The sequence below is a fragment of the Lycorma delicatula genome, chromosome 10, assembly GCF_047948215.1.
Source record: "Lycorma delicatula isolate Av1 chromosome 10, ASM4794821v1, whole genome shotgun sequence".
Classification (NCBI taxonomy): domain Eukaryota; kingdom Metazoa; phylum Arthropoda; class Insecta; order Hemiptera; family Fulgoridae; genus Lycorma; species Lycorma delicatula.
In genome coordinates, this window is record NC_134464.1 from 112,422,900 (window position 1) to 112,438,544 (window position 15,645).

The following is a 15,645-nucleotide window of genomic DNA, read 5'->3' on the forward strand; positions in this document are numbered from 1 at the left end:
CAATCCATATTAATATTACATGAATTCAGGGATCTTTTGACCAAAGATGTAAAATTGGAAGTAAATAATTAACCATGAATGTAGTTACAATACCTGCTGGTATGACTTCACAGGTTTTGGATGTAGTTATGAACAAGTGTTTAAAGATAATCATTAAAAAAATTGTTAATTATTGGATGCAAAGCAATAGTCATTAACTAACATCTATTAGCAGAATAAAAAAACCTTTAGTTAGCTTCTTTGAATGGATTATCATGGAACTTAATAACACCAGATAGCACTAAACAAGGATTTAAAAACTGTTGCATTAGCAATACATTAATTACCTTAAACAATTCACTCACAACAAATGAACACTTGAATTGATGCTATCAACATTACTGCCTGCTGAAAATAGAATATTTTTTTCATTATTTGAAACAATATTGTTTTTTCTTTTTTTAACAGAAAAAAAAATTGAACAGAAGATTATATTCCATGGAAGGAAAAAAATGAAAACAATATTCTATTTTCAGATGGCAGTAGTGTTGATAGCATCAATTCAAGTGTTCATTTGTTGCAAGTGAATTTTTGTGAAGTAGTGAATTTTTTAATGTTTTTTTTTTCATGAAAATATAGAAAAATGATTTAAATAAACATTTAAAATCATTATTTCTTTTAAAATATTTCTTACTAAAAATCATATGATATTACTATTTAGATATAATATTTAAGCAAGTATATATAATATTATAAAATAGTGTAATAAAGTACTAATGTAATACAATAATAAATAGTATGTATGTATAATATTATCTATAATAAATTTTGAATATTATTTCTTATCGGGGGTAAAATTTTATTTGGTGGAAAAAGAATTTCTACTAACTTTTTCCTGAAAATTAAGATTCAAAAATAGGGGGTCAATCTATATTCAGGATCAACGTAAATTTGAGCAAATACTTGTTTTGTACTTAACTCTATTAAGCCAGTACTGTTTTTAAATAAAAATTTCACTAATTAAAAATTTTTAAATAGAGGTTAATATTAGGCAGTTCAACCTGTAAAATAATCTTTTGTTGTCAGAGCACTTAGTGAAAAAAGATAAAACAGAATTATTATGAAACCTAAATTTGAAAAAATATCTGCAAAATTTGGTTTTCAATTTAAGTTAAGAGAATTTTTGATATTTTCAGTGATAGTTCAACAATGTTACAATATACTTAATAAGTTTTTTTTCTTTCAGATGGCTGGTAATGACACAATTTTTTTGATAAGTATTGAAAGACTATTGAAAGGATGAATTCAAAGGGGTAGTAAATTCACTTTCATTTCCTGATATACTAGATCCAAATTTTTCTAATGATTCAGACTGAGATCCAAAATTTGATGTACGTGATATTGACACTGACATGTCTGATTCTGTAACAGCGGTTGATGATCCTAATATCTTTGATTCTGCAAATGATAATTATGAAACACCCCGCACTGACAATGCATCTGATCATGAAAATAAAACTTTTTCTCTTATTAGGAGTAAAAAATGATTGAGTATTGCATCATCAAAAAAATGAGAAAAGCATTTCAATTATCCTGCTTTATGGAAAAAAATAAATTACTAAGACAGTAGGGATCAAAGTATATTGGTTTTCACTGCAGTAAAGCAAATAAAAGAGATAAACATAATGTACAGAGGAAAGGAAGAATGTTAAGAGCACGCTATGCAAAAGGTTAACATACAACAATGCTTTGATATTCCAGAAGAAAACAGAATAAATATACAGAATAATTTGACATAAATTGGGGGAGTAAAAGACATTATTTTGAAGTTGTTATTATTATTATTATTATTATTACTTACAACTCATATCGATTTTGTTCCTACTAAGAAATATAAGACCAGAAAGTAATGGTTGTTGTAAAGGTACTTTTGTGTACCATCAAAAAATTAGGAAGCAATGACTGGAAGTTTGTAAAATTATGTATGTAAAAACTCTTCCCCTAGGTATCTGATCTGTTTGTAGTTGGGTCATGAACTCTACTACAAACAGTTTGTAGTTGGAATATTGAGAAAACCTGACATGTCAGGACATATTGGCAAATAAAATCATAAGTGCAAAAACCATTTGCTGAAGTTTTTGCATAAGTAGGTATAGTTTGAAAATATTAATGAAAAAACTGAATATTTCTATATTTAATCCTAGAAAATATAGATGTGTTATTTATAGTATACAAAGCCAAAAAATATTTCCACAGTCATATAATAAACATCAACAAGATAAAACAGATGGACGAACAGAAAAAGACATAATAAAAAGGAATCTGTCAAGGGTAAATGCAAGGTCCTAACAGTTGATGTAGAAGCCATGAAATTAGTATCTTCCCTTACTGCGAGTGCATTATACTTCAAGACAAAGCTTTATCTTCATAATTACACAATTTAAGATCTGAACACCCATCACAAGTTGGTGTGATGGGATGAAAGTGAAGACGTTAACTTCTTCCCTTTTTGTATTCTGTCTAATGAATTGCATTGAAAATTGTTTGAACTTTTCAAAAATTATTATTTGGAGCGACAACTGTTGACAAAATAAAAATATCTTTGCTTTGGAATTGCTCAAATGGAAGCAGACTCTATTCCTTGCCATTATTGAATTAAAACTGAAAAATCACATTAGACTTTTGCCTTCAGATTATGTTGCTTCAGAAGAAACACAAAAAACCATTCCCATATGAAATGGTATTGCTGACTCATGAATTTTTTTAGTGAATACAAAGACTGAAAACTCATGAAGTATCCATCAGTAACAAGTCTTACTGATGGATAAAAGTAGGAGATTCCACCATTAATGATATAGTACATGGAATGTACTAAATTACATGGTGGTGGAATCATAGAACATAAATTAAAGTTCAGAGATGATTTCAAAGTTACCTCAGCGACCACAGAAAATTAATTTCAGATATATAGCGTTCAAACCTTTATATTCAGCAAGCCTAAAAATGGAAATATGAAGATCATTATCTTTAAACATAATTATAAACATCATTTTTCGATAACTTGCTGGAAGATTGTTTATAATAATATTTTTGTATTTTTCAGAATTAATTTCTTCTGCTTTGAAATTTTTTTTAATAAAAACATAACTTACAATTTTTACAAAATATTTGTTACAATTTTATAATGTTTTACAATAGTTTTTACAATTTTTGTATCAATAAATTGCTATTTATTTCAATAAATTACCATTTTTATTAAAACTGAATCACCCTCCCAAAACCTCATATATGTGACACTTTTAGAAGTGAAGTTTTAAAAACCAGAACTTTGTAAGTTACAAAAAAATTGTATAATTAACATTAATTTTTTACTTTTGTGCATTTCTTATGTAGAATTATAGAATTATTTAAGTTTTGTCAATTAAAAACATAAAATGAACTTAAAAAACGTTTTCCTTCTCCTGTAAAATCACCGATTGTCATATACCAGGTTCTGGTTCTTCTCAATTGATATAGAATTAACCAGCCTTAATGGGATTTCAATCCAGAAACTTCCAAACAAAAGACAAAAACACTACCCCGCTTATCCAAAGAGATCTTTTAATATTAGCAATACTAAATAAAAATGAACAAAAATTAATATAATACTTAGCCTACAGTCAAATATAATTTGAATTTATTTGTATACAGGGCACAATATAAGGTGGTAATATTAAACAAAAAATTTATAATAGGTCACTAATACTTTTTTTTTATACTGTATTGATTTTAAAATTGTTAATTATTTTTTACCTATGTCCAGTGGCAGCTCACGTATAGGCAGTGTGGAAATCCAGAGGACCTCCTATTTCCAGTCGATATTATTGATAACATTTAATATAATGAGTCCTTTTTTTTTTAATTCTTTCTTTATTTTTGTACAATTTATATGTAATCCTCAAGCTTAATGTCCGTAGCCATCCCATAATAGTTTATGAAAAAGATACAAAAATCTTTGTATGGAAATGTGTTCTTCTCAGTTCCAGCGGTATGGAGTTTGGCTGTTGTGCACATGCGCACATAGGAAGGTGCACACAAGGCTGCGAGGGAGAGAGAGCACCGTTGCTCCTGCAATGCCGACGACCCTGGTGTGCTGGTGGAAGGTAGTTTTTTTTTTTACTCTGCCTGTGTACAGAACATTCCTTGTTTGTTCTGTTTTCTAGTTTAGTCGGTAGAGGGAATTTGAAAGTGGTTTAGTTGTTTTTTCAGTAGTGTTCAGAAGATGACAGAAAGCAGAAAGCAAGGGCTCTTTGATTGCCAAATCTGTCCAAAAACATGCTGGAAGGGCGAAAGAGAAGGTAATTAATAAAAACTGATTATGTATTTGTTTCTATGTACATAGAAATTTAAATTAAGAACCATTGGACTATAGTATTTTAAGTGGACATTTTATTAAATTATTATCTAATAATACTAAAAAATATTATCTGTATTGCCATTCTATTATTTTTCAGTTAAAATGAATATGGTTTTTTAGCACAACATGCTTAAAAACTGTATACCACATTCTTGAATGTGATAAAGTGTAGCATTAGATTATTATCCCACTTCCAGCTATTTTATTTGATTCATTTCAATAAGTCAAAAAGAATAAAGCATCTAACAATTCCACGTAATGTGAACCAGATGAATACCCATCATAGTCATTACATTAAACATATAGCTACACAGCAGCCTGACAATAAAAAATCTCTTGGCAAAAAAACTTCTGCATTCTTACTACAGATCATATAAGGAAGCAACAGGCCTGCATGGTATCTTGTAAAAGGTGAAAAAGATACCCACTTCATACCAAAAATGTTTTGAATTCAAAAAATTTGTCTGTCCATGACATTTTTTTTTGGTAATCACAAAAACTTCAATATTCATCTATTAGACGTCCAGCACTAATGTCTTTTTTAACTATATTACTTTAAAAAAAAAATAAAACTATAAAAATATAAGATAAATTTTATTATACTATGAAATATCTTTAAAATATAAGAAAAAATGAATATATAGATAAAATTCACTACATTAAAAAATAAAACTTAACTGGATGAAAGTTAAACTAAAATTAATAACAATAATAATAATAAACTACCCATAATTTTTTTTTTTTTTGGAAGATACAGAATGTGTTAAACTTAAAATTATTTACTTATGCAAATAGGATAATATTTACTTATACTAACTGACACGTTTAGTTGAGACTGTTAAACAGAGATGATTTGAAATATTATTCTTTTTAAAAAAACTGCAATTCATGGTCAGCAGTGGGAAAAGTGAATAAAATGTTTAATTTGTGATTGCATATTGTTTAATATTTCCATGTGCATTTCTTTTTATCATTAACACGTATTACATCATGCTTTTTCATACATGCATGTTTATAAATCAGTTGACAGATTTCCAGAACTGATTAATGAATGATTATAGTGTTCTGATTCAAAGAGAGATCATTTTCTTTAAATTTAAACCTCCTTAATCAATATTTTTATACTTTGTTATTACAGTGTAGCTATTATAGGTTATAGCTGATCTTACACAAAATAGTATAACTAACAAAAATATTGTTGAAATTATATCGATAACTTAGGTAGTGGTGTAATGAACTAGAATGACCAGTAACTAAATAGACTGCTTTTACTGTGAACAGTAGTTATAAACTCCTGTAAGAAAGTCACAATGTATGCTACTCCATAGTCTCAACTAAACATGTCACTGAGTACACACTCACTTATTGTTTTTATGATGAAGTGAAATATACTTGTAATATAAAGTTGCAAATTAACAAAATCTATAGAACTTAAACGAGGAAACAATAAACACTTAATTTTAACTTTCGATAAACTTAGTTTAAATTAAATAATAAATTCAATAACAATTTTAATAAATAAATGTATTACTGATTATAATTATTTTAATTACTAAAATATTAAAAACTGAAAAAATATACTAATTAATTAAAATAATAAGTTTATAGATTTTAATGAATAATTAACTGAGTTCTATAAACGATGAACTAACTTTTAATAATATATTATATATCAAATAAAATTAATAAATTAAAATTTATCAAACATATATATTATGGTTTAAAATTTTTTCTAGTTATTATCAAAAAATTAGTTCACAAAAAAAGTCAATTATATACACATATTATGTATAAATTACAATAATAATAATAATGTAACTAAGAACACACTACGGTTAGGTTATTGAAGGACTGTCAGTGCCACTACCACTTCCAGCTCCACTAGCAGTGCTACCACCAAGGTGTTTCTTATTTGATTTTGATAATGTCGCTACTTCTTTTTGTAGTTGCTTTATTTTACTACTCATCATTTCTACCTAAATAAACAATAAATAAAAAATGTATTAATAATAAAACAAAAAATTAACAAGTTTATTTTTGTAACAAGGGCAGTTCCAAAAGTAACCCCTGGCTATAAATAAAAAAGAAAAATATTTTATTACATACAACTTAAAACTACAACTATTTTTCAACATAATCGCCATTTAAATTCAAGCTTTTGTCACAGTTTCCCTAATTTACAAATACTTCTTCATAAAATTCAGCCGCCTGGGTATCTAGCCAACCATTTATTTTGAAGTTCGTCGTTGTCATCGAAGTACTGTGGCACAAGCCATTTCTTCATGCGACTGAAGAGATGAAAATCACTCGGCGCCAAGTCTGGTCTGTAAGGGAGATAATCAAAAATGTCCCACTGGAATTGATTCAGAAGTTCTTGTTCTTCGAGCACTGTGAGGACGAGCATTGTCATGCAAAAAACAACACTGGATGACAGCATACTGCGATGTGAATGGCTCGTCTAAGTTTCTTCAAAGTTTCACAGTAGACTGCTGAAGTAATTGTCGTACCACACTCCACAAAATCGACTAGAACTCCCTTGGCATCCCAAAAAACCATAGCCATAACCTTCCTCGCACACAAAGTTTGGCGGGCTTTCTTTGGCTTGCATAGAGAACTGGTAAGGCCTTCAACTGTTATGTTTCGGCGTTCACGCAGGCCATCAAAGTTTCATCCCTAGCCACAATTCTGTTCAAAAACGTTTTCCTTCCACATTGTAGTATGAAAGGAAGTCTAAGGCAAAGCCCATTTAATTTGGTTCGATGGATCTCTGTGAGCATTTTTGGAATCCACCGAGCATTGAACGTCCGGTATCTATCTATCTGTGACAATCTCGTACTTTCTGAACTGCCCTCAAATTTCACTGGTCTGATTCTCCTCCATTCCTTCTTGTCCACAGCTCCAACATGAAAAAAAAAACTAGTACTGATGTGCCTTCACTATCTGATAGAAAAACTGCTTATTATCTCAGAATTACATCAAATCTTCAAGAATGGGTAAACATTACTTAGCAATAAAGGTTCATTTATGAACAAATGTTTGTTTACTCCAAAAAAAAGCTTTACTTGAAATAAATTTTAATTCCACTAATTTCTAGAAGAGCTTGGTCAATGTTCCATTTTTTTATGTCAAGTAATTTTCAAGACAAACACTTAAAAATAAAATTCACATACCACTTCAATTACTTCTTTTATTTGATTAACATTAAAACAGTACAGTGTTATGAAGTCATTAACAAATTTCAACATTATCACTTTGAATGACATTTCTATCTAGTCATTCAGACCTAAATGTCTTAATATGTATGACCAGCCAATCAATGAGTGTCAGTCAAATATAAACTAGACTTTTTTTTTAATTATCAGAATAGAAGAAAAATATAAAATGCATTATTTATTGATCTTCTATGTAGTCTCCCTGAAGTTCTACACATTATTCTCAAAGTGTGGGGAACTTGTAGATCCTTTCTTCATAAAAGATTTTGAGGACATATCATGAGTAAATTGTGTACAAATCTTATGTTTTTCTGGATTCGATATCCTTTTAGTACCTCCCTTCAATAGCCCAAACAAAAATAAATCGCAAGAGATACATCTGTAGAAGGTATGTGTATAGGTTCTCAGTAAATCTATCATTTATCCTAGCATTATAGTGCTAACAGCTGTGTGACGCCTCGTGTTGACATGAAAGAGAACTGCATCTCTCTTTGACTAATGCCATCTTTTGTTCAAGAGCTGGTTACTACCAGCTCTTGCATACTAGTGTATGCAGCATTCAGTGTGACACTTTCGGAGAAAATTGATAAGCAATACCTTTTTCAGTCGCAAAAGATGTTTTCAAAGACCTTTTCAGCTGAGAAGACACATTTCTTCCTTTATGATATGACAATTCCTGTAAGATATGCAGGATTGAAGAGCAAGGCCCTTCAATCCTGCCCACACCAGACTCAGGGGTGTAATGATGGACACATGTCTCATCACGAGAGCCTATTTGATTGAAAGAATTATTTCCCTCATGTCAAAATTGATTCAAGAATCTGTGAAAAATTTTCAATCAGACCTGTTTCTGATTTTATTTTAAAAATCTAAAAACCGTTTCACAGGGCTTTGTAATAATGGAATAGGCACCTCCATAACTGATACCCACTTCCAAAGCAATTCCACCAACTATAAGGTGCCAATCATCTTTAATGAGATTATGAATTGATTGAATGCTGTCAACTATCGCAATTGACCTTGAACAACTTTTGATTCATTTCCTACAGCTTCACATCCTTTAAATTTTCTGGCCCAGCTGTAGACTTGGGTACATTAAGTCTATCACCGAACTACGCAAGCAGTCTAATCCAAATATGATTGTTGGAGGCTCTCATTTATGAGAAACTTCATAATAACTTCAGCTTCAGCATTAAGCTAAAGTTATGAAGTTCAACATGAAACATCACAATTGGTTGGTTTAGCAACCAATGATTTAACCTCTTGCTAACATGACATAACTGAATAAAGATCAAATACCAAGGTGGCTGGACACCCATCCCCTCCCCACATTTATATCAACCACGCCAGCTTACTTACATCCATATGCAAGCTGTAAAGAGAAAAGTGCCATTTATATTTGGCTGAAACTCATACTTCACCTCTGCAACATTCTCCATATATTTCTCTCCTTTGTTTAATACCTAAGACAAAGGTATCATTTAACATTCTATCAACCCATTTATAATTTTCAACATTTCTGATTTACCTTTTTTTTCTATTCTGCACCCCTGGGTTGGTCCTGCAATCAAGCACTCGGGTTAATAACTCAATCCAGGGGAGCGTCCTGCAACTCTAATGGACCTTCCCAATAGTTCTGGATCTTTTATAATCAACTTGCCTGCCTCTAACCGGCAGGACAGAGATAGCCCAGGCCTGGCTATGCCGTTCCTGGGGTCCCTACCCAGCAGCTGGGACACAATCTTAACTAATTACATTGCCCGCTCAAACTGTGAAGCAGGAGAGCCAGACCCAGCTATGCCGTTCCCAGATCCCACCCCGCCATCAGGACTCTGTGTTTTTTTTTGTCTCCTGTGCTATAACCTCTTCAGACTGCACTTCATTCTAAATATTCGAACCCTTTCTTTTTTAATATCTCAGTCGTTAGTCTCTCCATGAAATTCCATTCATCAATAACCCTAGACAAGAAGGGAAATAGGGATTCAGCAGTAATCCTTTCCAAATTGTATCTTCTCTTCAGATCATCCCATCGAGGGCATTCAAAAAATGTGTGGTGTAGAGTATCCTCAGGCCCACAATAAGTGCAGTTCGAGAGTTCTCACCTAACAAACCAGTACAGATAAGCGCCAAACTCTACATGGACAAACAGAAGTCGGGACAGATAATATCCTACGTTGCCAACTATCCTCCCAAGCCACGGTTTCAGCTCAGGAATGAGCATCCTAGTCCAGACTCCTGTGGAGGTATTATTCCAGATCTCTTACCAGTCTTTAACTAACATCTCTGCTGCATTCTTGGCCACAACTTCATATACTTTTTGGTCTGAAGAGCCCGCAGTTGGATCTCCTGCCGGGACTCCCACCGCTTCGTTAGATACTGTTCTGTAAGCCACTATTATCTTTATTGTCATGCGTTGCTGTAATGAGGTTAATAGTTTCATATTTTTCCCCTGTTAAATGCAAAGTACCACATCGGACCCCTGTATAAAATAACAGAAGCCGCCATTGACATTAGTAACTTTCATTTTGCCGCTCTAGGCCCCCATCAGATGGCCCAAGGAGTTGATAATTTTCTCTGCTTTATTGGAAATTTCTTTCAAGTGTCTATTAAAAAGATCAGACTGGCCAAACCATACCCCTAAATATCTTACACACAAAGCTGTACCCATTCTGGTACCCTGACATGTATCTGTCAAATCTTGCATCGGCCAACCAGTTGCTCACCTGGCTGATCGCTCTCTCTGCCTTTCCTTCTACCTTGGTTTCAGTTGGCCTGCCACGAGCATGGCCAGATCATCGGCATACACAATGTCAAGACAAGGATGAAAAGAAAGATACAATACTAAGATCTGAATTTAAGAGAGCATTAAAAGATTTGAATGGTAGAAAGGCTCCTGGGATAGATGGGATACCCGCAAAATTACTGCGCAGTGCAGGTCAGGAAGTGATAAATAGATTATACAAATTGGTGTGTAATATTTACGAAAAAGGGGAAGTTCCGTCAGACTTCAAAAAGGGGTTTATTGTCATGATACCAAAAAAAAGCAGGGGTTTAGATAAATGTGAAGAATACAGAACAATTAGCTTAATAACTCATGCATCGAAAATATTAACTAGAATTCTGTACAGAATTATTGAGAGGAGAATGGAAGTGTTAGGAGAAGACCAATTTGGTTTCAGGAAAAGTGTAGGATCAAGGGAAGCAATTTTAGCACTCAGATTAATAGTAGAAAGAAGATTAAAGAAAAACAAACTGACAAACTTGGCATTTATAGACTTAGAAAAGGCATTTGATAACATAGACTGGAATAAAATCTTCACCATTTTAAAAAATTTTGGGTTCAAGTATAGAGGTTCAAGAACAATTCTAACATTTACAGGAACCAAACTGCAAAAGTAATAGTCGAAGAACATAAGAAAGAAAGCCATAATAAAAAACACAGTCTGACAAGGATGTTCCCTATCCCTGTTATTGTTTAATCTTTACATAGAATTAGCAGTTAATGATGTTAACAAACAATTTAGATCCAGAGTAACAGTGAAAGATGAAAAGATAAAGATGCTACAATTTGGTGATGATATAGTAATTCTAGCTGAGAGTAAAAAAGATTTAGAAGAAACAATGAATGGCATGGATGTTCTACGCAAGAACCACTGCATGAAAATAAATAAGAACAAAATAAAAGTAATGAAATGTAATAGAAATAATGTAGATGGATCACTTGATATAAAAATAGGAAGAGAAAAGATTATGGAGGTAGAAGAATTTTGTTATTTGGGAAGTAAAATTACTACAGATGGAAGAAGCAGGTGATATAAAATGCCAAATAGCACAAGTGAAATGAGCTTTCAGTCAGAAATATAATTTGCTTATATCAAAAATTAATTTAAACATCAAGAAAACATTTTTTAAAGTAAATGTTTGGAGCGTAGCATTATAGGAAGTGAAACTTGAACTAGAGTAACTGATAAGATTAGATTCAAAGCTTTTGAAATGTTGTGCTATAAGAGAATGTTAAAATCAGATGGGTGGATAAAGTGACAAATGAAAAGGTGTTGCGGAAAATTGATGAAGAAAGAAACATTTGGAGAAATATAAATGAAGAAACAGGTAAAAGGAAAAAATTTTGCAGGCAGACAACATTTGGAATATGTAGAACAAATTGTTAGGAATGTTGGATGTAGGGGGTACACCAAAATAAAACAAATGGCACTAGATAGAGAATCTTGGAGAGCTACATCAAACCAGCTAAATGACTGAAAAAAAAGATTAACCTAAATAAAGCATTTTGTTGGTTTTCTATTTTTTTTCAAAAGTTTATTTTATGCTAACTACGAGTAGATGATAAAAATTTACACACATTTCTATTATAAACATATTCTAAAAGAAAACTTAGGAAAACATAGCTTTACCTTCTTTTCAAAATCCTTTTGTTCATTATTCATTTTTGTTCTTAATTCCTGTTCAGCAGTAAAATGTTTTGCTTTAAGTTCCGTAATCTTTAAACAGAAAAAAATAGTTATTAATAACAGTGAAACAAAATTTAATCATTTATAAATACATTAGAATAGTATAATATAATAAACGAGTTTGTAATGTATAGCAGAATTGGTGGCTATCTTTAAAGTGTAGTTCACAAAGTATAATTTGTAGTGTACATTATTAAACAATTTCACTGCATGAAATGTAATACATTTGAAATAAATTTAATTAAAAGCATATAAATGCAGTAAAAATTATTTTTCAGCTTCTTTTACCATCCAAACTCAAATCTAATCTTTTCTAGTCACATGTAAACAGTGTTTTACAGTAGATTCTTACAATTTTTACATGTCAAGACAATTTTTTCATGACAAGAGCATTTCCCCCCACATAAATTCTACATTACAATTTTTTTCCCCCAGATAATGTAGGAATATAAAAACAAGGTTAAGTGATCCCAAGCCATCGAAGACTGTTAAATTTGATATTGGAAAGAGATGAATTAGATAACAAATATTGAAAAAAAATGATGAAGAATAGGATAACTGAATAAATATAAAAATGGATGAACACTAAATGATGAATCAATCAATCCCATTTTTTATCAGCATACTGATATTTCATAAGCCTTAGCTAATAAAAAATCAAAATATCACATCAGTAATTAATAATTACATAAATAAAATTGAATATAAGAAACTACTTACCATTTTATCTTTTGATAATATAATAGCATCTTTCTGTGATAACTGTTTTTGCAATGAAGCCATCTGCTCTTTAAGTTGTGTCATAGCAACTACATGATCCGATGAATTGGCATCGAGTGGATCACCAGGATGTGTTCGATGATTTCCACTACGAGGTAATTTAAGAGGCGGTTGACCTCCAGGTCCTCCTCCACTGTGACCATCTTGCGTATTAGCATCATTACCCGTTGCACCAAGTTTTGTAACATCTACTCTCTGAGGCCTCTTATTATGACTTCGCATCCTATAAAAAAATAATAATTAACAAAAACTATTTACTTATTTTTCATTAAATTAACACAAAACATATAACATGCTCATAACAAAATCATTCCTAGAAATTCCATAGTCATTTTAAAGCACAACAAGCGTCCCACATCAAGATCACTAAATAAAATAAAGTAAATTTCATTGAATTAAATATATTAAAGCCTTCTTCATTGAATTAAATATCCAAACTGCATACCAAATTTACTGAAATGCAGATGATAATCAAGTCATGACTCTGTTCACTGCAGAGACTGGCAATAAAAATGAACTTCACTCTTAAATGCATCATTTCTTGACTGGTCACTTATACATCAGAAACAGTGCATAAGAAGTTAAATTCATTACGTTGCATAAAGCAGCAAATTAATTTTTTCCTCAGTTTTCAATAATCATTAAAAATAAACAAATAATAACCGAAACCTGCACACTATGAAATTACAACAAAAATAGGATCAAAAATTAGTTAAACTATAGCCTGAGGGAAATTTTATATATAAATTTAGCAAAATTTTAAGAAAATGTCAGAGAAGCTCAATAATTTTTGGATGGCTAACAATTAATCGTGGGTAAAATGTAAGCTTTGATGATGTTTATAAAAAGTGATGATTTACAACATTACAAGATAAAAATACAACAATTAACTTCATTAAAATATGAATATTTAACAAAGGACAATAATTTTTATAATAAACAAGCGTATGATGAGGTTATTAGGTCTAACAATCTGTTCTTTTATCAGAGAAATGATTAATAATTACAAACAGGATGACTGGAAAATCACTCATTGAAATACAAACTTTAACCACTTAAGAGCCAGATTTAAAACAGCAACATTTTGATTAGAAAAAGCACCAGTGGTAGAAAATTAGTTCTACCAATGATTCAGTACCCCAATAATATAGATGTGTATATAAATATATATTAATATACTAAAATATAAGAGGAAAAAATTATTATTTTTATTACTATTTAACACATAAATAAGTCAATACACCAACATAACTGTACTGTAGTGAAGCACACAAATAAAAATTAAATAATGAATTTTTAATATAAATTTATGATTCATCACATCGCAATACAATTACATTTTTGAATTTGTTAAAAAATTAACACATTTTGTATTTGTTCATTCAATTCAGTCAAATAACATACTTCACTTCCTTGGTTTTGTTCTTCTGAGCAACCAATTTCATATGAGCTCTTCTGTCAGCATCTGACTGTTTCGTTTTTGCAAGAGCTCTTTTAAATGATAATGTACATAACCAACATAACAGCTTACCATCCACCTATAAAATAAAAACAAACAATAATTATTACATAGGCTAGTTTTTCCTCACTGAACCATGTTTTACACAAGAATATTTGTTATTAACACCTGTAATAGATAAAAATAATATAAAAATTAATGACTGTTGAGTTAAACTGCACCTGTTTGTAAGAATGTGATCATTCTTATGAACAAATGTGATTCTTTTTCAAATCAAATTCTGTGTAAATGATATACCAAACCTTATAAAAGCATATTTATTTATATTGATAATTCAAGTTAGAAGAGTGAAAAGATTATAAAAACATCAACAGACTGTTCTTCCATACATCATAATACATACACAGTTAAACAGATATTTTAAAAATGACTGAACAACTGCCTTGTTTAATTTAATAATTAAACATGACGAAATCCAATTTAAACTATAATCAATAACAATACTCATATTTTTTCTTTGAAGCTAATAAAGATATAAATTAGTAGAAGGTTTTTTTTAAACCAATTAAAGTAAGACAATTAAGATTAAAAAAATCTGCAATATAATAGTCACAAGTGGCATTTCATGAGAGTTGCTATTTATTCTCATAAGTGACATTGGTGACTTTCATTGCCACCTAGTGATATGAAAGTCCCAACTATTACATATTAAAGGTTTAATAATTTTAAATACTAAATAAAAAGTTTAATATCTGGAGAAAGAAAGTAACTGAAAATGAGAAGCAAACTCTGAATAAAAAAAAAATTTCAGAATAATAAAAGAAAAGGATAAGAGAGTTATTACAGTTTACTTATTAAGATAGAATTCATCACTCAATTACTATAGCCTAGATATGTGTATCTATAAGAAACACTTTTGTTAATATTTTCATGATTACATTTTAATAATCAATTTTTTTCTTTTAAATTGTAAAATTTTTGCGATGAAAATATAATACATTAAAAGATAGCTAGGACTACTTCTATAATAGTTGTCATTACAGTAAAAGCTTGTCTAACAAGTGTTATAACTTATAAAATATGTGATGGAAAAAACTAAATGCTGTACAGATCTACTCAGCAAAAAGCAATTGTAGATTTTTCATCAGATAAACTGCGCTATAATATATAAAAATAAAAACTGACTTGTCATATATTTTATGATCTCTTCCTCTAGAAATTTTTATGCATACTGGTGATTTGATGATATTATTCTTGTTACTTTTTTGTCTAAATTGAACATAGTTTTATCAATATATCACTATTTTTATAAAAATGAAAATACTTTGAAAATTTAACTCTAATATTGAC

The 15,645-nt window shown here is 30.3% G+C and overlaps 1 protein-coding gene across 2 annotated transcripts in view; it reads right to left on the reverse strand.

Annotated features, from left to right (window-relative positions):
• Positions 1-729: 729 nt before the first annotated feature.
• Positions 730-15,645, reverse strand: part of LOC142331276 (protein FAM76A-like) — a 45,541-nt gene continuing 30,625 nt past the window's right edge. For both annotated transcript variants that reach the window (XM_075377056.1, XM_075377057.1), the window contains 4 exons: positions 14,241-14,374; positions 12,777-13,059; positions 12,000-12,086; positions 730-6,351 (listed from right to left, as the gene is read on the reverse strand). In XM_075377056.1, coding sequence (XP_075233171.1) covers positions 6,211-6,351; positions 12,000-12,086; positions 12,777-13,059; positions 14,241-14,374 — 645 coding nt within the window. In that variant the 3' untranslated portion in view covers positions 730-6,210. The remainder of the gene's footprint in view (positions 6,352-11,999; positions 12,087-12,776; positions 13,060-14,240; positions 14,375-15,645) is intronic.